The following is a 21,643-nucleotide window of genomic DNA, read 5'->3' on the forward strand; positions in this document are numbered from 1 at the left end:
GTTGTTCCATTCATTAACATGAATGGAACTTTATTATAAAGTGTTACCATCATCGTTAAAAAAAATTCTGCTTTCTGCTACTTTCATTTTACAGTGCAGTTGTTTCCACACTCTAAAAAATGCTGGGTTGTCATTGCGCTACGGGCGTCACGAGTTCGATTCTGGCTCAAGGACCTTTGCTGATCCCGCCCCCTTCTCTCTCTCCAACTTCACTTCCTGTCCTGTATGATCTATCCTATTTCAAAAAGGCCAAAAATAAATCTTAAAAAAAAAAATAAAAATGCTGGGTTATTTTTTTAACCCAAATGCTTCAGCCTATTGGGTCATTTTATTGGGTTATTTTTAATATTTTTACTCAGGTGCCGGGTAATTTTTTTAACCCAAATGCTGGGTTCAACTTGGGTCATTTTATTGGGTTATTTTTTAGATTTTTTACCCAGGTGCTGGGTAGTCTTTCTGTAACTAAGTTGCTGGGTCATTTTTTAACACTGGGTTATTTTTTTATACCCAACCTCTAGGTTGAGCCTGTCTCTGACGAAACAGCCCAGCTGCTGAGTTACAGTCAGTCAGAGTGCAGGCTTTTTGAGTCCTCTACAGGAGAGAGCGGTTCTCAGCGCCACCGATTTGCACTTCTTCAGTGAAATAAAGGTTTGTATACATTTTATTTCATTTATAAAGCCTTTACTGTGCTGTAAATTGTATTATTTAACACAACATAAGGACGAGATGTCAATCAGCTGTGTCAGCAGCAGTTGTTTCGCAGGATGGAAATGCTTTTTGCTTTGCATAAAATAAATGGATTTTATTCATTATTGTACTGAGTTTAATCTTAAAATATGTTCTCTAATGTCAGTACTGTTTGTTTATGGGCAGTTTTTGGAGTCAGTCATGGCATCTTTCAGCTACGAGTAAAACAGAAGGCTGTGGTCTGAAGGTCGCAGTTAACCCGGCTAACAGCAGTCCTTCACCGGCTCAGATTTCGGCGACACACTGACATGAGAATTAGCACTTTTTTGGTAAAAAGTCATTACAGAGAACAGTTGAATACACTAAAATTAAAATTCTACTTATAAATGTCACATTTTTACGTCTAAAATGCTTGTTAAATTAGTTTAAATGTATGTAATATTATGCTGTTTCAAACTATGCTGTTTTCCCCCAAATAAATTAAATTTGTCTTGTATTTTGTCCATGTGTTCTTGTTCAATAATAAATGTTCATCTTTTGATTATTGATGTTGCCTCTAGTACTTCTGTGTTTTTATAAGTTCCAGTCCATTTTAAACCAGCAACATAATAATTTTAGTCAACAATAGTTGACTTAAATAAAATAACCCAGCATGTGTTCTGTCCAATATTTAACCAGCGCTGGGTTGCCAAATAACCCAAGTTGGGTTGTTTTTAACCCAGCATTTTTTAGAGTGTAGCGTCTTCCATTTACATTTAAAATTTTATTTAGTACCAATTTGTAATACTAGAAACTGACAAACAGTACTCCCTTAGGGAAGTGAAGGATTCAACTACACCAATCTAATTATTTTCTTAAAGAAGTTTCCATGACATTAAAAATAATTATGATCTAGCATTTGTCACTGGAATAAAATTAATGCTATTTCTGGTTTGACCGCAAATGACAGTTTATTCTTCTCTCATTTTACTAACAGAAAAAAAATAGCCTCAGGAAATCAAAGACCCATCTGCCATTTATGAAGCGAACCACATAAACTGTTTAAGTACAGGCAATCAAGTTAAGCAACACTATTTGTTTTTTCCACCCATATCAGATAACAAATCCTCTGAGTTATGAGTGGTTCCCCACAGTCAGTTTTTATGACAAGTAATTAGAAATGTAATATATCATGGTTATCTGTGGTATGAGATTCAAAAAAAACAAATTAGGTCAAGTCTAGTGAATAGAGAGCAAACTACTGCAAGCAAGAAGGCATGAAAGAATTTAACTACTTTTATATAAATCACAGAATATTGTGATTAAACATTTTTGAGTGGACAGTCAGTAGGCCCCGACAATTGGTCCTTTTTAGACAAGGCGAGAAATCAATATGCATATTCATATTTGTCATTTTTTAAAGTAGTCAGTGTCGTTTTCAAGAATATGTGACCCTGGACCAGCATGTGTATATTTGTAGCAATAGCCAACAATACATTGTATGGGTTAAAAATGATCGTTTTTTCTTTTATGCCAAAAAATCTTTAGGATATTAAGTGCAGATCATGTTCCATGAAGAGATTTTGTAAATTTCCCACCGTAAATATATTAAACGTAATTTTTGATTAGTAATATGCATTGTTAAGAACTTAATTTGGACAACTTTAAAGGCAAATTTCACAATATTGCACTCTCAGATTCCAGATTCAAATAGTGGTATCTTGGCCAAATATTGTCCTCTCCTAACAAACCATACATCAATGGAAAGCTTATTTATTCAGCTTTCAGATAATGTATATGTATATATGTATGTATGTATGTCTATGTATGTTCAGATGATGATGTATCTCAGTTTTAAAAAAATTATCCTTATGACTGCTTTTTTGGTCCATGGCCACATATGCCATTTTTAAGAAGTAGTAAAATAAAATGTAATAAGATAAGGGAATTTTTGCAGTAAATCTTCTGCTTTAAAGTTTTACATCTCTCATTCACAGAATTTTTCATTTTTTACCCCTTCCACCAATGAAAGATGTGTTTCTTTTAGCAACAAGCCTCATATAAAGCTCATGAATGAGTGGCAAGGAAGGAGGCGAGCAAAAAAATAGTGTGTTTTACAAGACCACGGGACTACTAGCTGTTTCGAAGTAAAGGACAAACATATTAATAGAATTTGTCCTGGTGAGACAAGCCTTTAAACAAGACCTTATGCTTATTAGCATCATTCCGTAGTTAGCTTGTTAATTAAAGAATCATTCTCAGTATCCAGACCCAGCGGGATGTGAGGCAAAATTGGTCTCTCCCAGGTGCTATAGAGAGCAAGCGATGCAGTCATATTGAAGAATCAAAGGTTTCTGTGAACCAGAGTTAATTTGAATTCTTTCACCCTTGTTCGGTTTTTTATTCATTTTTAAAAGCGGTGTAGGATTCTGAAGCTTAATGGCTTCGCCTTCCCACAGTTGGACAATAAAAAGAAGTATGGAAACAAAGCAGAGCAGAGGTATCTCCCCTCCTACTCGATTTATCCCTTGATTCACTCAGTAACAGTGTCCTAGTGGGCAGGAACGTCAGATTTTTAATGCAGATTTAAGACACATTCAAGTGTGAAGTAAAAAGGGGGTCTCCAGTAGGGTCCCCAGGGGCCACAGGAGGTGTTTAATGGCACGCAATGACCCAAACGGCCGGGCTTGTTATGGTCTCTCCACTGGAGCTCCGGGCTTTCACAGAACCAGCATTGTTGGCACGGCGCTGCAGACACTCCACACAAAAAACAGAGGTGACAGGGCCGTTCCCCCAGTGTGCTTCATGTACTGAATGAAATCACTATAATGAAATCAAGCAAAGGCACTCACAAATATTCAAAACTCTTTCAAAGTAGCCTTTATGCATTTGCACTCTCCTATTTACTTTAACTGGTCATATTTCTTTAAACTGATTAATTCAACATTCAGTTTGTCATATTTTAATTTCCCTCATTTCAATGAAGAATCTGTTGCAAACTTTTTATTGTTTTAAATGAGAAACATGAGCTCTTATGCTTGCTTGCTTATAGCTATGTTGTCATCACCATGACATAAATGTCGGTTGGACTCATATTTATGGTTGTAGATTACTGGATGTATACAACAAGGTTTTAAGGCATATTGAATATAATATAAACTTAGAATTTATGTAGAACTATTGAATTACTTTAGAAAGTAAACTAGAACAGTATTATGATGATGAATGCTGGGAGTAATGACGTGTAAAATCAAAGCAAAATATATGAAAAATGTGTAAAAATGTAAATACTAGTCTATTTCATCACACTTTTGTAAAAGCTATTAGCATGACAGCATTAGTTTAGTAGTTCATTATAAAATACTAATTTATATGTATGTATGTTGTGAAAAGAAAAAAAAAAACAGTACAATAACTTGGCACCTACCAATGTATTTCCAGAAAACTGTGAATGTGCATGATTGCTGGATTTGTCCTCTTGTTGGCCTCCTGCTGGATCGGTGTAATGTAGCAGCAGCTCCCGTTGGCTGATGGGCGGATACGTCAGCACCTCACTCCGCTTATGCCTGCTCCCATGGATAGTGGCGGTCAGAAGAAATAAGTGATGTATCACAGGTTAAACTCGAGACCGATAGAACTTCTGAAACAACTTCCTCTCCGCACTGCGTTAAAAGGCGGGAAAGCAGCTTTTTTACAAACCGCATGACTGGGAAACGTCACTGCGAAGTTGTCATACTGGAAACCTTTAGTGTGTTTTAATATGTGCTAGCGCGTTTTTTAGCTACACGGCATTCAATCGTTTGGAAACTTCTTTATTTGCAACATGACGGTTAAATATGTCTTTTTGACGCACCTGTTACTCTTTTGGGCTGGTTCCGATTTTGGCGCATCTGATGCTGCTTGGAGAAGTGCGCACGACAGCACGACAGACGCGCTGGTGGCCACAGATGCGCTCTCACAGCATATGCTTAAACTGTATGAGAAGTACAATATTGAACCTAACCGACTCAAAGAGGGAAATACTGTAAGAAGTTTTAAAGCAAAACCTGGTAAGTACATAACATATTTATATATATATATATATATATATATATATATGTATACAATGATTACAATAGCATCTATTTTAGCTTAGCTTGATTTTGGTTTATCTGAAAATGCCAAGTCTTTTTAAAAGATTGTCATAATTAGGCTATTTTATAATTTTCTTGATTTCTGTCAGTAATTTTCAGATCTATTGAGGTTTGTTTATGTGTTACTCCTAGGTTTTAATGATATATATTTTGTGCTGTGTAAATATATAATAATACGATATATGATAAATAAAGTCACCACTAGGCTGTTTTGTAGATATACCGTGCAATACTGAACGGAACTGTTGCTATGGTTACCACTGAGGCGTTCGCCGCTTTTTGAACTTTTGTTAATGGAACGTTCGAAAACAGTTATATATACATAGAACTATTCTGTAAAAACATAGCTGTGCACTAACCATGATAACTGTGCATTTTCAAGAGGGGGTTATATTTGTTGTGGCTGTTGTAGTTATTTCACATTATTAATCACAGTTCAAAACATTAAAATAACATTTGTTACACTCTGGTGAAACAATGCAGTCTTTTTTTCTTCAGTCTGCTAAAGCATTTAATCAGTGCCGATTAAAAGACTGACATTGTTGCAGGTTCTAACTCTTAAGGGAACCTAAATAAACATTTCCATATGTCTGCTCTAGGAGTAACATGTCTCCTCACTTCCTTGTGCTTTCTCCAACCCCACAGTCAGAACAAAAAGCCTGTTGTTTGAGGCCATATTCATAATTAATATGTAACTCAGCGGTTTCTCTCGTATCTTTGCAGAGAATGTGGAAGAGAGGGTCTCGTACTGGCTGAATCTTACATCCCTTCAGGGGTCTGAGGTGATTCTCACATCTACATTTCACTTTTTTGTTGACAAACGGCCACGCCAGAGGTCCTGGTTCTGCAAGCGCTTGAAGAACCCCTCTTGTCGCATCCCAGACCTACATCTGCTACCCTCTGTCCGTCTCCTTTTCCGCTCAGCCTCGGGAACGCTACTTGGAAACATCACCGTGGTTCCTCACAGACGTGGGACTTGGCAGAGCAAGGATGTGTCTGTCATTATAAAAGAGGCCAGAGATAAGAATCATCTTTTGATCACCGTGGAGTTTGACTATGGAGAGCAATATCAAAGGTATCAGGACCAGCTCCCACAGTCCAGCCTTCCATACTTGCTGGTGTATGCCAATGACCTGGCCATTTCAGAGCCCAACAGCGTGGCCGTGAGCCTACAGAGATATGACCCTTTCGTTGCAGACCAGCAGCCAACTCGGTCTCCAGACTCCGCACCTGACATACGTGTGAAGCGGGAACTGGACTTGGACTTCTCTGATCCCATTGAGAACAACGAGCTCCCGGAGGTGGAGTACAACAGCTTCAAACAGCACGATATGTGGGAAAGCGCTTACTTTGCGCTCAAGCCAAAGCCCTTTAAAAAAGAGCGTCGGAGGAAAGGCCAGGAGCATGCTGATGGATTCGGCAAGTCTCAGGTTCTCCGGTTTGATGAGAAAACCATGAAGAAGGCTCGGAGGAGACAGTGGAAAGAACCTCGCAGCTGTTCCAGAAGGTACCTGAAGGTGGACTTTGCAGATATCGGGTGGAACGAATGGATCTTGTCTCCCAAATCTTTTGATGCCTTCTACTGCGCGGGAACGTGTGAATTCCCAATTCCAAAGGTCAGCGAACCTCATGGCGAGGATCAACGTATGCGAATGTGAACCGTTTAGACATGTTGAAATATTTAAGAATGACTATGGTTAATACAGTTTTTCTAGCCAGAGGTTTTAAACAAAGAATCCCTTCAGAAAATGTTTCAGTTCCAACACAACTAAAGCACGGCGACTTTATGTGCAATTACAGTCAAATAATTATACTCTTAATAGGGGTTTTAAGCACATTTTGGGCACATTTTCTTTTGAAATGAGCCAGTTTTACAGTTCCTCTGTTCTGAATAATAGAAAGGTGTTGTAAGATATAATTTCCTCTGCTTCGCTGAAGAAAGCAAAACAAAAGTTGCGTATCTAAATGCTGCCATACCTCATTATCCTCTCTTTTCTGCCCTTTTCAGGTGGTCCGCCCCTCCAACCATGCAACCATCCAGAGCATAGTCAAGGCCGTTGGGATAATTCCAGGTATCCCAGAGCCCTGCTGTGTCCCGGAGAAGATGAAACCCCTCAGTGTACTCTTTCTGGATGAGAGCAAAAACATTGTGTTGAAGATCTACCCCAACATGTCTGTGGAGACATGCGCTTGTAGATAGACTCGCTGGTCAGAGGAAAGAAAGAAAAATGGGCATTGTTGTGGTTTCGACACCCAAATTTACCTTGAAGAGGCATATTGTCTTTAGTTTGCACTTGTTAGAAAGTGCACACATTTTAAGGACTGCATTTCATCTTTTATAAATGCGTATCAGTGATATTTTAATTGCCTGTTTATCCACAAAGGACTTCTTGTAAACTTTTTCATTGAACTAGCTGAGTAACATAAGCACTTACTCTCATAAATATTCCTTAAAAATTGATCTCTGTGACATAAATGTTTGTTGGACTCATGCTTGTAGATTACTGGATGTACAATGAGATTTTATAACATATTGAATATAACAAACCTTCTTTGGCAGAAGAATTATTTTATTATTCAGATAAATGTTGTAGTGACAGGTTAAGATAACATCTTGGTGTTCATTAGAAATCAAAGTGTAACTTGATATTTGGGTCATTTAAAAAGTATAAATGATGAAGTCCATGTGAAAAATGTGAACCCTTTAATCTACATCAAACTATTAGTGTGACTGCAAAGCAGTCTTGTAGTTATTAATCTGAATTTAGTTTTGAAACAGAACTTAAAAATTCCCAGAAAGTGAAGTGTTGCTAATCTCTGCTGGCTCATTTTTCCTGTGCATTTGTTTTACTTTAAGAGACATCACACGAGGTTCATTTTTTGTATTTAGACACATTTGATCATCTCAATTTGGTGCCATAAGCAAGGAGTATCTGGGCCAAATGTGTCATTGTTTATAAGCAGTTTGTTCATTTGGAATCAGTATATTATATTTTAGAGAATGTATTTTTGTAAATGTGTGTTTTAAATTATGAAAACTAGCCTTATATGTAGAATAAAATAAATGTTAAACCACCAGTGTGTATTTTCTGCTGTATTTTTCCTCAATGCATGTGTTTATATTCTTCACTTAATGAAGAAAACGAATAAAGTCAACTAGACTTGACATCAGAAACCAGTCTGGTACATTACTTCTTCACCTGGACATCAAAGACTCATCTCTAACCCCCAGTTCCCACCTTCAACCCACTTCAAGAGCATCAGGTCTCAAAGTGCAGGAAGTTCCAACTCTTACTTCAACAGATGATGTCACAAAGCTCTAACTAATTTGACGTAAACCCTTTTAATCCCACTAGCCCGTGAATGAAAACGAGAAGCGTGTTCTCACAGAACAGAACCCAATTACCGTCTGCTGTGTCTTTCCTTTGTGCGACGCTGAGTGTTGAATGGCTTCTCTGTGCGGTGTGTGAAAAGAGACACTTAAAGATGTCAACATGTTTGGTTGTGTAGGCTGAAGAGATGTGAGTGTGTCTGCTGCTTTTACCACTACACCTCAAATGTGACTTCAAAAACACTCACAAACTGATTTTGTATTGAACTTACTGCTGGTTTTAACTGGTCATCAAGCCTCACCAGCAGACAAACCACTCTAAAACCACCTGACCAGGTTAGAAGATCAGACCGTTTTATAATAGAGTTATCGACAACTAATTTACTAGCATAGAAATTTGGCAGCAACCAAACTGATGGCATGATCAATATGTGGTCTCCAAAGTGCTCGAAAGCTGGTTTCCTCAGTCGGTATTCATGACGTTTGTTAAACTGTAGATCACTTCTCCCACAGAGACCATAAAATAACAGAAGAATGTGAGAATGTAACGCCAACATAAAGCTGCCCAGAAACTTTGAGGGTGAATCCCCTCTAGGCAATGTTTAGCTTCTTGGGGAGCACTTTAATATTTAAATAAGTTGTAAAAAGGACACCAGAGGCTTCGTCAAAATGTAAATACTCAACAGTTACTGAAAACCAAAGTCAATATTTGGTTTTCCAAATGAGGCCTGATCAATTAATGGCAGCGATGAAAGATGCTCTTTAGAGCGAACAGAGGATTTTCTGTGTGTATGAAATGAGTCTCTCTTCAAGTGATTACCGTCAGGAACAGACCGCTGGGCTTCTAATTGCACCAATATTAGGCCAGTGTATACACATCTTTTCATTCAGTCTAATGTCTTCAGAAGTTAAGTATTTACTTTCTTGAATGAGTAGAATGTTTACTGCTAAATACAGACGGACGTCCTTTTGAACTTCGCGGAAAGGTCACAACTTTGACGTTATGGTGAACTTTCTCAGAGTGTTGAGTTATTACCTCTGACTTTATGCCTAAAATTAAAGGAAGACTTGCATGGGGCTTTAACAAAAAAACTATAACTTTTTAGGAACTGTGCTTGTGGCGAAGATTAATGTGAACACAACACCATTCTCACAACAAAACAACTGCTTTGTGAGTCATGAGACTTCAGGGACTTAAGAATTGTTAGAGAGCGCACTCTACCGGTCACTCAGTGTTAGCGCATGTGTGTGTGTGTCACACCACTGTTCAATTATTTTCATATTTTGATGCAAAAATAGTCAACCTCATTATTTTAAAGAAAGTTTTCTCTGAAAGAAAGCATTTGTAAACACAAACTGTCACTTTATCTTCTAAACTTATGTCTTAAAATGTATTTAAAACTGCATTGACTAAATTAGACAACTCAGTGTCGCTGTTCTCTAAAAGAAAGTGATACTTCATAAGTTTCATATTTCTGGATGGTTAAAATCAGAGACAAACACCTGTGGGAATATGTTCAAAATCTTTAATGAAATACATTGACTGTACTTGTCTCAGAAAAGAACAGAACAAGAAAATATTTAAATAAATACATCCTCCTTGTCGTTGTGCTGATAGGAATGTTAAAGAAGTAGACATCTGAAAAGAACATTGTAACAAAGATTTGGCATTCTGAAGGGATGGATATTTCAAATATAAAATCTCTTTACAAAGCAATGTTATTAGTTTATAATAGTTTTAGTCAGCTGTTAGCAAACCTAGAAATGCCAGAGCATTTTATTCTACCATTTATATGTACTCTTCCTGACATTTGTAAGGCACTGTTAGGTTGAAAATGACCAGGCAATTCAACAGTATTAGTCACAACTAAATGTACTAGGTACAGCTACCTCTAAAGAGAAAGTTATGCATGTCTATAGCCACCTAGTGGCGATGTAGGCCTACCCTGAATTGCATTACCAAAGTCCACCGTTTAAAAAGACTACATTGCAGAAATGACTATGACTGGTGGAGTAAATGACTCTTTACCAAAGGTAAGTGGTTGAAAGATTCAAGTTTTTACTCCATCTTTAATGTATTGCTACAGAAAAATACTTCCCCTGTCCAATAGCAACCCACCCAGCTAACAGAAAATGTTCTTAGAACATTCTAGCAAGGTTCTCTCAATGTTATCCGTGTAAGCCACTCAGCTAACAGAGAACGTTCTCAAAACATTCTAGCAAGGCTCGAAGTTCATGGAACGTTTTTGAAATGTTTTAGCTTAACGTTCGTCTAACTACTTGAAATAAGCAAATTAAGAAAATATTCAAAACTTGTTTGGAATATGACAAAATGGAATGCTCCCTTAACGTTCGTATGACCTGCGTTTTTTAAACATTTAACAGCTTGGTTTTTCGAATAGCCTAGTGAGAAAACACTGAGAAATAACGTTTTCATAACTCTAAGGAAACGTTTGCAAAATTGGACCCTCACGGTATAAATGCATAATTTATGGGCAACGTATCTTAAATAATGCTTATATGGTAAAGTGCGATAGAGTTTTCTTTCTTAATTATGTGATGTCATGTGACGTGAGAGGTGGTGACGCTCTCTAAAGTACTCGTGACAGATGGGACAGGTGAGTTTCTCCTCTCTCCTCCGCCTCACCTGAGCCTCTGCGGCGAACTCTTTTTTATGATGGGACCGCATGTGAAAAACCAAGTCGGAGGTCATTCGGAATGAGAGGTTGCATTTTGCGCACCAGTTCTGCACTGAAACACCTAATGGTGTGAAAGTAGGGGGCAGAAGTGTCAAAGAAGATGTAGATTGCAGCTGACCACCTATAGCTCTGGTCCAATGCTCGGGCGCGTAATAAAAGGATCCTCCTGTAGCCAAAGGAGCGGACATCACTCCACCTGCATGAGCGCTTGGCAAGTCAGCGTGAAACAGGTGCGAAGCCAATACATTTCTGTATCCTAGTGCAGGTTTTGATTTGAAAGAGTCTGAGATATTATCCGAATCTAGTGGTGAAGAACTCTGAACTTCGGTGATGGTGCGTTTGTTGGGTTCACAGAACGCGCTCTTCTGTTCCGAGTGCGCGCTCTTGGGTACAACGAAGGAGAACGCGCTGCAGTCGGATTGTAGGCCTGTTTCAGACACTATTACATCCCTTGATGACTGCTCGGGGTTTGATTGCTCAGATAGTTTTCTGACCTCGGTAAATGCGCTGCTTTTACTTCTTTTTGACTCGTTTGTTGATAAATGGTCTGATTCTGACAAATCCTGGAGAGGGGGACAGTCTTTGTTGACGCTGGCGGTGTTGCAGTGATTAGTAATATTGGTTTTCTCCAACAACACAGTTTTTTTGCTCCGGGGATTTAAGGAACCCTCTTGTTTTCTTTTTCTAGGTATAGCTGTGTCTTCAGGAGAACTGTTCATTTTGTGCTCCAGATCTCTTGCAATGTTGTGAAAATCTATGATTTTGCGTTGTCGCTTGACTTCTTGTTTCTGTTCGTTGGTTGGCCGGATAATATCTACTTTTTCTTGTGCGCATAAAAAACGACAGTGGGCAAGAAAAGGGTTTTCGTTTTTGAAGGCCTGGCCGCATCTTGTACATGTGTAGCCTGCATATGAACATACAAACACTGTCAGACAATGATGATAACAATAAGACACTTAACATTTAAGTAACAATTCATTTACAAACTCATTTATTACAAACAATCAATTTATATGTTAAATCTGCAGATTAAATACACATTTATTACATTTTTGTAGTTGTTGTATTATTAATATGAACAAAACCTTTTTTTTTTTTTTTTTGCCAAGTATTCATAAGGGTCTAAAGGGGTCCTCTGTGTTCACTGTTTTTCTTGTCACATGACAACAAAATGGGTTCCTGCATATAGCTTTGCTTTGGTATAAAAATATTTTTTTGTTTGTTTTTTTAAATATTAATAATAATAATTTACAAAGATTTTACAAAATTGCTTAACTGCTAATAAAAATAAATAATTTAAACAAAAAACGTACTTCTGGAAAAGTAGTTGCCATTTTGACCTAATTTATTTTTACGGATATTTTATATTATTATAATATTATATTATTAATTCTTAAACCTAATTTAACCAGACAAAAACAAGAACATCACATCAAAGGTACATTAACAAATTATTTGAGCATTAAATAATAATTTTATGACATAAAAAAAAAACTAAAAAAGCAACCAGTACTCACCATCTGTCAGGGCTTTTGTCTTTATGTCCTCGAACCCCAAAAGATGTGACAACTCCTCGTCGTACCAAACAAGCAGTTCCTCCCCTTGTTTCACATCTCGAATAGTCCGAAAGTGCAGCTGTCCTCCTTTCAAGTAGGCCTCAGTATTCTGGTCTTCTGCGCTCATTGCAGCCTGTACTAACCGTAGCCAAGGAACTACTAATGGAGAACCTTTCATCGCCTCAGGATCTACCTGTTGATAATGGGACATATTTGACATTAGAAGAAATTAGAATGTACAATAAAATAGTTAACATTTGACCTTTTGTAGTGTATAGTGTATTACAAATTGGATTATATTTTATTTACAGCACAAGACCATTTCTGTAAATCTAGTCAAATTCTGCAGTCTTAAAAATCTGAAAGTAAAAATGCAAATGTGAGTGCATGCATGTTTGAATATGCAGTTGTATGCTAAATTACTCACCCTAAATACATATGATTTATTCCGTTTGTCAGAGGACTTCAATGCAATGAAGGCTATAGTGTCATAAAAGGTATTATGAAGAACACAAGGTCCGAATGATGTTCCAGCTGGTATATCCTGTGTAACTTGTACACTGGTGAAGAAATCCGCGACATGGTGATGGAGAAATTTGCTGTCATTAGTCCACAAGGAGCGAGGAATAATACTCTGCTCCATGTTTTATTCCTGAAAATCTGAATTCAAATAATGAAAAGTTTAAAATCATGTTTCCATGCTTAAATTGGATTAAAAGAGCAACCTGAATTTGAAAATCCTAATGCTTTGATCGGTATTCTTCTGAAACACTGGGACTCAGAAAATAGGCAGTGATTCAACCAGTTCGATTAAGATTGAAAAACAAATAAATCTGTATACGTTTTGCGAAATCGATGGATAATTCAGAACTTCGTTTTTTTCTGTTATTTTACCTTTAGTTTGATGTTTTTAGCCTGTAAATAGCGTTCCGTATAATCAGCATGCATTTTTAAATAAAATGTAATATCTTAAAAAAAAAACTAGCAGTAAAATTGCGACTCACTTGTAGCAGGTTTGTGTTGAAGATGTTCCGGAGCAGGTGCACAGTCCAACGAGACGCGATTTGCAATTATCCACAGAGAACGTACGATCACGACCGTCTCCTGATCCTGACAGGCTCTTGAGTGTCTCTCGCGCTGCGCAGTCACGCACTTATCCACGCCGAGGACGCGGAGCTGATGCGCCTCATTTCTCCCCAAACCCCCCCCAGGTGGCAATTTGATTGGTGCTTCACCAGCTTTGCAGGCGTGTTAATTAGAAGCGAGGGTAATCAATGACAGAAGCCAGAGACCGTTAGATTGTGACGAGTACCACAAAAGACTGTATGCTCATTCTGTATGCATATTTAAAACGCATCTTAAACCCAGAAACAAAAGTAGAAAATGTCTAATCAAAATTCAACTCGTGATTTCGTGACAGTTCTTCAGTTATGGAAACTTTTATGTAACTTAGGTTGACTTTTAAAGAAAAAAAAACATTCTGTTGTCTATTCTACTATTTTATTTCACTTTTTTTATTTCACTTAAAAATGTTCACTTTTTATATAAAGTGATTGAGTGATTTGAATAACATAATATCAAATAGAATTTAAGGAATTTCACTGAAGCCAATATTCTCCCTCTCCCGGAAAGAGGAAGTTTCAGTAGCTGTTGGCTGCCTGCTCGCCGTCCGGTCTGTGGTCGCTCCTCCAAACATTTCTCCTTGAGGAGGAGCTTTCAGTGTTTTGGAAGCGGACTCAGATGACTGCGGGATATAACATTGTGACAAGGCATTCAATATCTTGTTTGAGGAATAAATTTCTTGGAAAAGAGTTGTTTTCCGTTTCTGCAGGAGTAATATGAAATGCAATTTTATCCCAGTGCTTTTGGAGAGAATAAACTGATGAAATGGCACGTTCACTGATTCACATGAGTCTTGTAGTGGGTATTTTAGTGGTTTTGATGCCCAGTCTCCATACTGGAAAAGCTGAGCCTGAGAGGTCCTGTCAAGGTGCCTTCGACTTGTATTTTGTCCTCGACAAGTAAGTGGCCTTTATATTTATGCCATCTTATTCTCCTCTTACCGCGCACTGCTGCGCGATGCCTCTGACGCCCTCAGACGCGCGTGCACGGCTACTCTAACAACAGTCATTCGTTTAGACAGCCAAATAACAGAACTGAATGGATACAAATGCTTTAATATCCAAACAATTCATTCATATTTTGAAACGAATAGTCATTTCTTGATATATTCTAACAGAATACGTCTGGCGATATACTGTGGGAAAACAGCTATTCCCAAAGGAGACCAGACAAGGATGCATATGACAGGATGAACTGATATGAAATTCGAGGACAATTCCTAACCATTTAAACAATGAACCGTTCACTACAGAATTACAGACCCATTGTCTACAGAATTAACATACAATGTTGCTTCTGGTTTTTTGGTGGATTCCTGAAGTTTTTGTCTAGTGTTAAACGGCTTTGGACGCGGCAGATAGGAGGGCAGGACTCTTTGCCTCGGGCGATGCTTTAACAAGCATGATTTTCTCTCACCTGGTGCGGTTCACATGCACATTTGTGTATCATTATTTCAGGGGCGTCTCGTAAAAGGCATAGAAAGACCTCATTACAAGAGCATGCACTATTAGTTACAGTAGCAACAAATACCTGTTTATATTATAAAACGAATGTCTCAAGATAAATAAAATAAATATATTGTATTTTTTTTCTTGCAACTTACAACTGCAGCTAGCTGTTTACCTGTAATGTTAGCAGAATGCAAATAGCTATTCATATTTGTAAAATGAGTTCTTAGTAAATGTGTAAGTGAGGAGTAAGTGCCATCCACCTTGGAGCTGTGAATACCCAAACAAGCCTAAACATGCTTGAGCATGCTAGAGAATGATTATAAATGGAGATTTTAGTCAAATATGAACTGCAGTAGCAATGTCTGTACAGTTACAACAATTTTGCTTATTTAGTGAAATCTTAAATCTAAAAGAATCGATTTTAAAAACCATAATTTCTTCTATATCCCTTTGTTGCTGTGTTTGGAGTGCAAACGCATATTAGTTACACTTCACAGTTCGCTCTTCTGTTTGTGAAGTTTTCTGAATGCCTTTAGAGACCTAAGGGATTGCATGCATCATCAGGCTTTTGCCACACTTCCACACTTTTAATCAGCTGAATGGTTCTGGCTGAATTTTCAAGGCCTTAAATGCCACTCAGTGACCCTACACTAATTATAAATATCAGGCCATCGGTTCAGAGAGTTTTGGAAAGAAAAGCAGCTCCGTTGCTTTTCAGAGAGAAAATACCTTTGATTATCAGTGGAACGAAAACTAGTTTTATATCACTATTTGTGACTCCTTTTAGAGCTGAGAGACCTAACATTTCTCAATATAATAAGTGGTTTGCTGAAAAATGTTTTTAGTTCAGTAGATAAGAGATAAAGCCAGGATCAAGCTTCATCAAAAGAAACCAGCACAGTCTTGTTATTCCAGACTGCTGCATACCAACAGTGTATTCAAGTTAATGACTTATTTCAGTCGCACCAAAAAGTATTTAGACACTTAATCCACACTTGATATGTCTGAATTCCATTTCATTGTACAATAAAACATCAAATATATGCGTCATCTGCAAAAAAATGATGCTAGATTTTTTGTTGCCATTTTACTTTTTTAACCAATTGGTCACTGAATGCAATTATATGGAATCAGTTTCCCTTTAGTTCACACAGATGCAAAGTAACTAGCAGCTGTAGTTCATCCCATTAACTATGGACATTTTTCACTAATATCTGACAGTCAGAAAGTTTCCGATTGCTTTTTGTCTTCATTTCAAACAGCATACAGTTTAAGTCAAAAGTTGACATACACCTTGCAGATTCTGCAAAATGTGAATTATTTTACCAAAATAAGAGGGGTCATACAAAATGCATGTTATTTATCACTCACTGATGCTCCAGAGGGAAACACAATGCATTAAGAGCTAGGGGATAAAAACTTTTGAATTTTAAGATCAGGGTAAATTTAACTTATTTATCTTCTGTAGCTTCTGAAGGGCAGTATGAAAAAAACATATTTAAGCAAAATAAGAAAAATCTAAACAACTTCATCCTGTTCAAAAGTTCTCACCCCTGGCTCTTAAAGCATTGCTTTTCCTTCTGGAGCATCAGTGAGTGTTTGAACCTTCTGTAATAGTTGCATATGAGTCTCTCAGTGTGAAAAGATGCATCTCAAAATTATACATTCTTTGTTGGAAAGAGTTCAAATACACAAAAATGCTGAAAAACCAAACCAGAATTTGTAGGACCTGAAAGATTTTTCTGAAGAACAGTGGGCAGTTTAACTGTTCAGGACAAACAAGGGACTCATGAACAACTATCACTAAAAAAAAACAGCTATGAATCATTCAGGTAAGAACACAGTATTAAGAATCAAGTGTATGTAAACTTTTGAACAGGGTCATTTTTTATAAATTCAACTATTATTGTCTCTTGTGGACTGTGTAAATGTCTTTTATGTGAAATATCTTATTCAGGTCAGTACTAAATAAAAATGATGATCTCTCATATATATACATATATATATATATATATATATATATATATATATATATAATCTCTTATTCTAATGCAGCAACATACATTTATTTTGGTAATTTTTGTGATGTATTTTTTCCAAGTGTGGCCCAAATGTCCATTTCGGAGACACGGTACATCATTGTATAAAATGCATGTGTGTTTAGAAGTGACATCAGATTAGCGTTGATTGCTGCTGTTCTTGCTAGATCCACATATCCAGTTTTATGTTTCCTGACCCCCTGTCAGAGATGGAGCTGTGAGCCTTTTTGGATGCTGATGTAGATGCCAGTTCTATTTTGGATCCCAACCTGTTACACTTACCCATTGCCATCTGTTCCCATTCAAATGGCTGGCTCCAGGAGGAAGGGGTGTTGCTCTCTACTAGCAGGAGGCAGATTCATCTGGCACAAAGGCAATTAGCCCTTGTTGGGAACGCTTTGGGGCCTGTAATTAATTAGTGGCATGTGCGCATTTTATAGAGTACTCAAGGACCTGCTACTCTCAGATAGTGTAAGAAAAAATGGTAATTGTTATGTAATTGTGTTTAAGGCAGCCATTATAATGCATAGAAGAGACAGTAGCATCTGACTCTTTGAAGCATGCAGTTTATTTAACACACCTTTGATTTTATTATAGATCAGGAAGCGTCAAAAACCACTGGAATGAAATTTACTTCTTTGTGGAGCATCTTGCAGAGAAATTTATAAGGTAAAGTTGCTTTAGTTTTGATACATTATTCTACATAAACACTGTAATACCTTTAAGAAATAACATGTGATTTTTTTTTTTACAGCCCAATGTTACGGATGTCCTTCATTGTCTTCTCAACTCAAGGAACAACCATTATGAAACTCACAGAGAACAGGTATCACACACATCAGTGTCCAAAACAATATTAATATTACATAGAAAAACACATATTGTTTGTTTGCATTGTAATAACTTTCTTCCATCATCTGTAATTCAGAAATGAAATTACAAGAGGCTTAAATATTTTGAAGAGAGAAATACCAGGAGGTGATACATACATGAATCTTGGATTGAAAAAGGTATCTTTTTCTTATTGAATCAAATGAGTCAATTTAAATTAATCAATGAATCAACTTGTAGTCTTCTGATTCTACTAAACATCTAAACATCTACATTTCATTTGCAGGCAAACGAGCAGATATATCATGGAAATTATGGTAAGCGTCCCTCTGAGTTAACATGCAGTTCATTCACACTTTTATTCTGGGAAAATCAAGCCTCAATGAGATGATGTTTATTTCACAGGGACAGCCAGTGTGATCATAGCACTGACGGATGGGGAGCTAAATGACAAACAGTTTGTCTCGGCACAGCAAGAGGCAAGTACGCAAGCCTGTGGTGTCGCAACGGATGTGGCGTGTTTTCTGGCAGATGTGTAATTGACAGTGGCATTTGCTCAGTAATAGAGCTGACAGTTTCTTGTCCATCTATGTGCAGGCGCAGAGAGCTCGGTCTTTGGGAGCCATCGTATACTGTGTGGGTGTAAAAGATTTCAATCAGACACAGGTAACTTGGCAGCACTGCACAATAAGTTGCTTTAGTTCAGATTTTACCCATAATTTCTGTACTGGAGGTGTCTCTGTAAACCTGTATTGTATTACTTGTTTAGCTGGCCACAATTGCAGACACCATAGAGCATGTGTTCCCAGTACTTGGAGGATTCCAGGCTCTTGAAGGAATGATAGACTCCGTAAGTTTCTCTGTTTCTCTCTCTGTCCTTGGGTGCATATACAAGTTTGAATTTTGGTAGCGACAGCTGAATTTTAATGAGGGAGTGAATCACCTAAATTATCCCTCCGTGTGTATGAGAGACAAGAGTCACTCTCAAAATTGTCATTGTTGGCATCTTGTGGCTGTAAACAACAAACATGAATGCTATGCCAACCTTTTAACCCATTTGGAGTCTGATGTTTTTGTTGTAAGAAATATAAGTGGTTGGAAGCTGTTTTCCACCTTGGAGTCAAAAATAGAAAGAAAAAAAAGACATTGTGAAAAGTTTAAAATAAGAAATAAAGTTGGATTGCACAGTTTAAAGTCACACTGTGAGACATACGGTCACGTTGTGAGACATAAAATCACATAAAATCACGTTTAAGATATAGTCTCATTGTAGGATATAAGTCATATTGGGTGATCTAAATTCACATTGTGGGATATAAAGTCATATTTGAGCCATATTTATAAGTCACTTTGCAAGATATAGTCACATTTGAGATATAAAGTCACACTGTCAGATATAAATTAACATAGAAACACAAAATCAGTTAAATCACATTGCAAGATATAGTCATATCTGAGATGTGTCACATTGCGAGATATACAGTATATTGACACTGCAAAATGAAAAAAGTCTTATTGTAATGTATAAAGTCACTGCAAGATTAAAAAACTCATTATGAGATAGAGTTTATCAAATCAGTTAAATCAAATTGCAAGATACAGTCACATTTGAGTTATAAAGTCACAATGTGAGATATAAATGAACATTTAGAGATATAAAATCAGTTAAATCACATTGCAAGAGAGTCACATTTGAGATATACGTCACATTGTGTGATATAAAGTGATATTGCAAGATGAAAAAAGTCTTATTGTGCTATATAAAACACACTGCAAGATTAACTTTCATTGTGAGATATAAATTAATATTTAGAGATATAAACTCAGTTAAATCACATTGCAAGATATAGTCACATTGCGAGATATAAATTGATATTGCAAGATGAAAAAGTCTTATTGTGCAATATTAAAAACACTGCAAAACAAAAAAAAAACTCATTGTGAGATATAAAGTCACATTGCGAGATATAAATTACATCTAGAGATATAAAATCAGTGAAATCACATTGCAGGATATAGTCACATTTGAGATATAAGGTTATATTGCGAGATATAAATTAACATTTAGAGATGTTAAGTCAGTTAAATCACATTGTGAGATTGTCATATTTGAGATATGTTACACTGTGAGATATAAAGTAATATTGCAAGATGAAAAAAGTCTTATTGTGCGATATAAAGTCACACTGCAAGATAAAAAACTCATTATGAGATATAAAGACACACTGCGAGATATAAATTAACATTTAGAGATATAAAATCAGTGAAAACATATTGTAAGATATAGTCACATTTAAGATATATGTCACAATTTTTAAAGATATCTGAAAACTGAATGAATAAGTTTTCCATTGATGTATGGTATGTTAGGATAGGACAATAATTGTCTGAGATACTACTTTGAAAATCTAGAATCTGAGGGTGCAAAATAATCGAAATATTGAGAAAATTGCCTTTAAAGTTCAAATGAAGTTCTTAGCAATGCATATTACTAATCAAAAATTAAGCTTTGATATATTTATTGTAGGAAATGTAGAAAATATCTTGATCTTTACTTAATACCCTAATGATTTTTGGCATAAAAGGAAAATCGATCATTTTGATCCATAAAATGTATTTTTGGCTATTGCTATGAATATACCAATGCTGCTTAAGACTGGTTTTGTGGTCCACTGTCACATATTTCATGGTGAAAAAAGTCTTATTGTGAGATATAAAGTTACATTGTGATATGTAAACACGTTAGAGAGATAAAAAGATTGTGAGATAAAGTTTCGTTGTGAGACATAAAAAGTCACAGTACGGGATAAAAATGTCTGATGTAAAATATAAAGTCACATTGTGAGATATAAAGTCACATTGTAAGATGGAAGATATAAAGATTGTGCTGCTTTTATGAGGGGAGATAAAGAGCATAACAGTTTAGATGAGCTGTCAGCATCCAAAAGAGTGTGATTTTACCAGTTAATAGTTGGAGTGAATTTGCAGAATGTAATTGCTCCTTTCAAAAGTCTGTATACTAAGCACTCCGGCACTATATTTTTTATTTTTGCAGATCATCAAGAAATCCTGCATTGAGATTTTAGCAGCCGAGCCGTCCAGTGTATGCGCTGGTGGTAAGTTACCTAAACACTCGCCATGTTAATGTTTTGTAATCATTTGAAAATAAATGTAATTAACACCTTGGTTTTTACATTTAAATTGATCTGTTTTTAAAAGAATATAAGGGGACAGTGCACAAGCCATAACACACAAAAAACTCATCTGTGGTAATTATGTGAAAGCCCTGAGCGGTGTAATGGAAGCTCGCGAGTTGCGCTCTCTTGCACTCAGCAGAAAATGAAAATTGATCATGTCTGGGCAGAGCTAATCCGCCTGTTCGCATCACCAAGGAGACGGTGCTGTAAGTGCACTCTCGCGCAGTAAGTGCATGCTAATAAGGTCATGTCAAGCCACATCCATCCTCTCTGGCCTACACACCAGTGCTCAATGTGGCAGGCCTGTCTGCTGAGCAGCAGCCAATTAAACAAATGGGCATTTCACTGGTAAAGGCGGAGCGGAACTGCAGCGCAGTTATTCTGCAGCACCTCGGCTAGACAACAGATCCGATGTGGCAAACTAGGCCAAGAAGAACCAGCCAGGCAAAAAACAGCTCTCTAATTTCACTTGAGCATTCCTAACAATAAGTTCTCTGTCAAGTTATGGGACATCAAACCCTGAAGCACACAGAGGGAGAGAGAGAGGGCACGCAGTGACCACTGGCAAACGATGGTGGTTGAAACAACAATACCCTTGCGGTTTGACCACACACTTAT

General features: G+C 36.9%; 3 protein-coding genes across 3 annotated transcripts in view; 2 read left to right on the forward strand and 1 right to left on the reverse strand.

The window, feature by feature from the left end:
* The first annotated feature begins 4,249 nt into the window (after positions 1–4,249).
* Positions 4,250–7,632, forward strand: gdf10a (growth differentiation factor 10a). The gene is made up of 3 exons (XM_051126952.1): positions 4,250–4,715; positions 5,523–6,415; positions 6,808–7,632. The coding sequence occupies exons 1-3, from the start codon at positions 4,490–4,492 to the stop codon at positions 6,997–6,999; spliced, it is 1,311 nt and encodes a 436-aa protein (XP_050982909.1). The 5' UTR covers positions 4,250–4,489; the 3' UTR covers positions 7,000–7,632.
* Positions 7,633–9,657: 2,025 nt separating this feature from the next.
* Positions 9,658–13,537, reverse strand: prdm8 (PR domain containing 8). The gene is made up of 4 exons (XM_051125331.1): positions 13,390–13,537; positions 12,813–13,045; positions 12,347–12,578; positions 9,658–11,733 (listed from the first exon to the last, which is right to left on the reverse strand). Exons 2-4 carry the CDS (start codon positions 13,026–13,028, stop codon positions 10,679–10,681), a joined length of 1,503 nt encoding a protein of 500 aa, XP_050981288.1. The 5' UTR covers positions 13,029–13,045; positions 13,390–13,537; the 3' UTR covers positions 9,658–10,678.
* Positions 13,538–14,052: 515 nt separating this feature from the next.
* Positions 14,053–21,643, forward strand: part of antxr1d (ANTXR cell adhesion molecule 1d) — a 29,779-nt gene continuing 22,188 nt past the window's right edge. Inside the window, exons 1-9 of the mRNA XM_051125151.1 lie at positions 14,053–14,406; positions 17,595–17,666; positions 17,752–17,823; positions 17,926–18,007; positions 18,115–18,145; positions 18,234–18,307; positions 18,426–18,494; positions 18,598–18,678; positions 20,884–20,944. Of these exons, the coding sequence (XP_050981108.1) occupies positions 14,273–14,406; positions 17,595–17,666; positions 17,752–17,823; positions 17,926–18,007; positions 18,115–18,145; positions 18,234–18,307; positions 18,426–18,494; positions 18,598–18,678; positions 20,884–20,944 (676 nt within the window). The 5' untranslated portion in view covers positions 14,053–14,272. The remainder of the gene's footprint in view (positions 14,407–17,594; positions 17,667–17,751; positions 17,824–17,925; positions 18,008–18,114; positions 18,146–18,233; positions 18,308–18,425; positions 18,495–18,597; positions 18,679–20,883; positions 20,945–21,643) is intronic.

This window comes from Labeo rohita, chromosome 13 (assembly GCF_022985175.1).
Source record: "Labeo rohita strain BAU-BD-2019 chromosome 13, IGBB_LRoh.1.0, whole genome shotgun sequence".
Taxonomy (NCBI): Eukaryota; Metazoa; Chordata; class Actinopteri; order Cypriniformes; family Cyprinidae; genus Labeo; species Labeo rohita.

Bases quoted from the DNA above. Each gene is read 5' to 3' on its own strand.
- gdf10a (XM_051126952.1), top strand. From the start codon at position 4,490: ATGACGGTTAAATATGTCTTTTTGACGCACCTGTTACTCTTTTGGGCT. The intron at 4,716-5,522 runs GTAAGTACATAA...GTATCTTTGCAG, and splicing joins AAGTTTTAAAGCAAAACCTG to AGAATGTGGAAGAGAGGGTC. The intron at 6,416-6,807 runs GTCAGCGAACCT...TGCCCTTTTCAG, and splicing joins GTGAATTCCCAATTCCAAAG to GTGGTCCGCCCCTCCAACCA.
- prdm8 (XM_051125331.1), bottom strand. From the start codon at position 13,028: ATGGAGCAGAGTATTATTCCTCGCTCCTTGTGGACTAATGACAGCAAA. The intron at 12,579-12,812 runs GTGAGTAATTTA...CATTATCAACAG, and splicing joins ATAAATCATATGTATTTAGG to GTAGATCCTGAGGCGATGAA. The intron at 11,734-12,346 runs GTGAGTACTGGT...GTTCATATGCAG, and splicing joins GACAAAAGCCCTGACAGATG to GCTACACATGTACAAGATGC.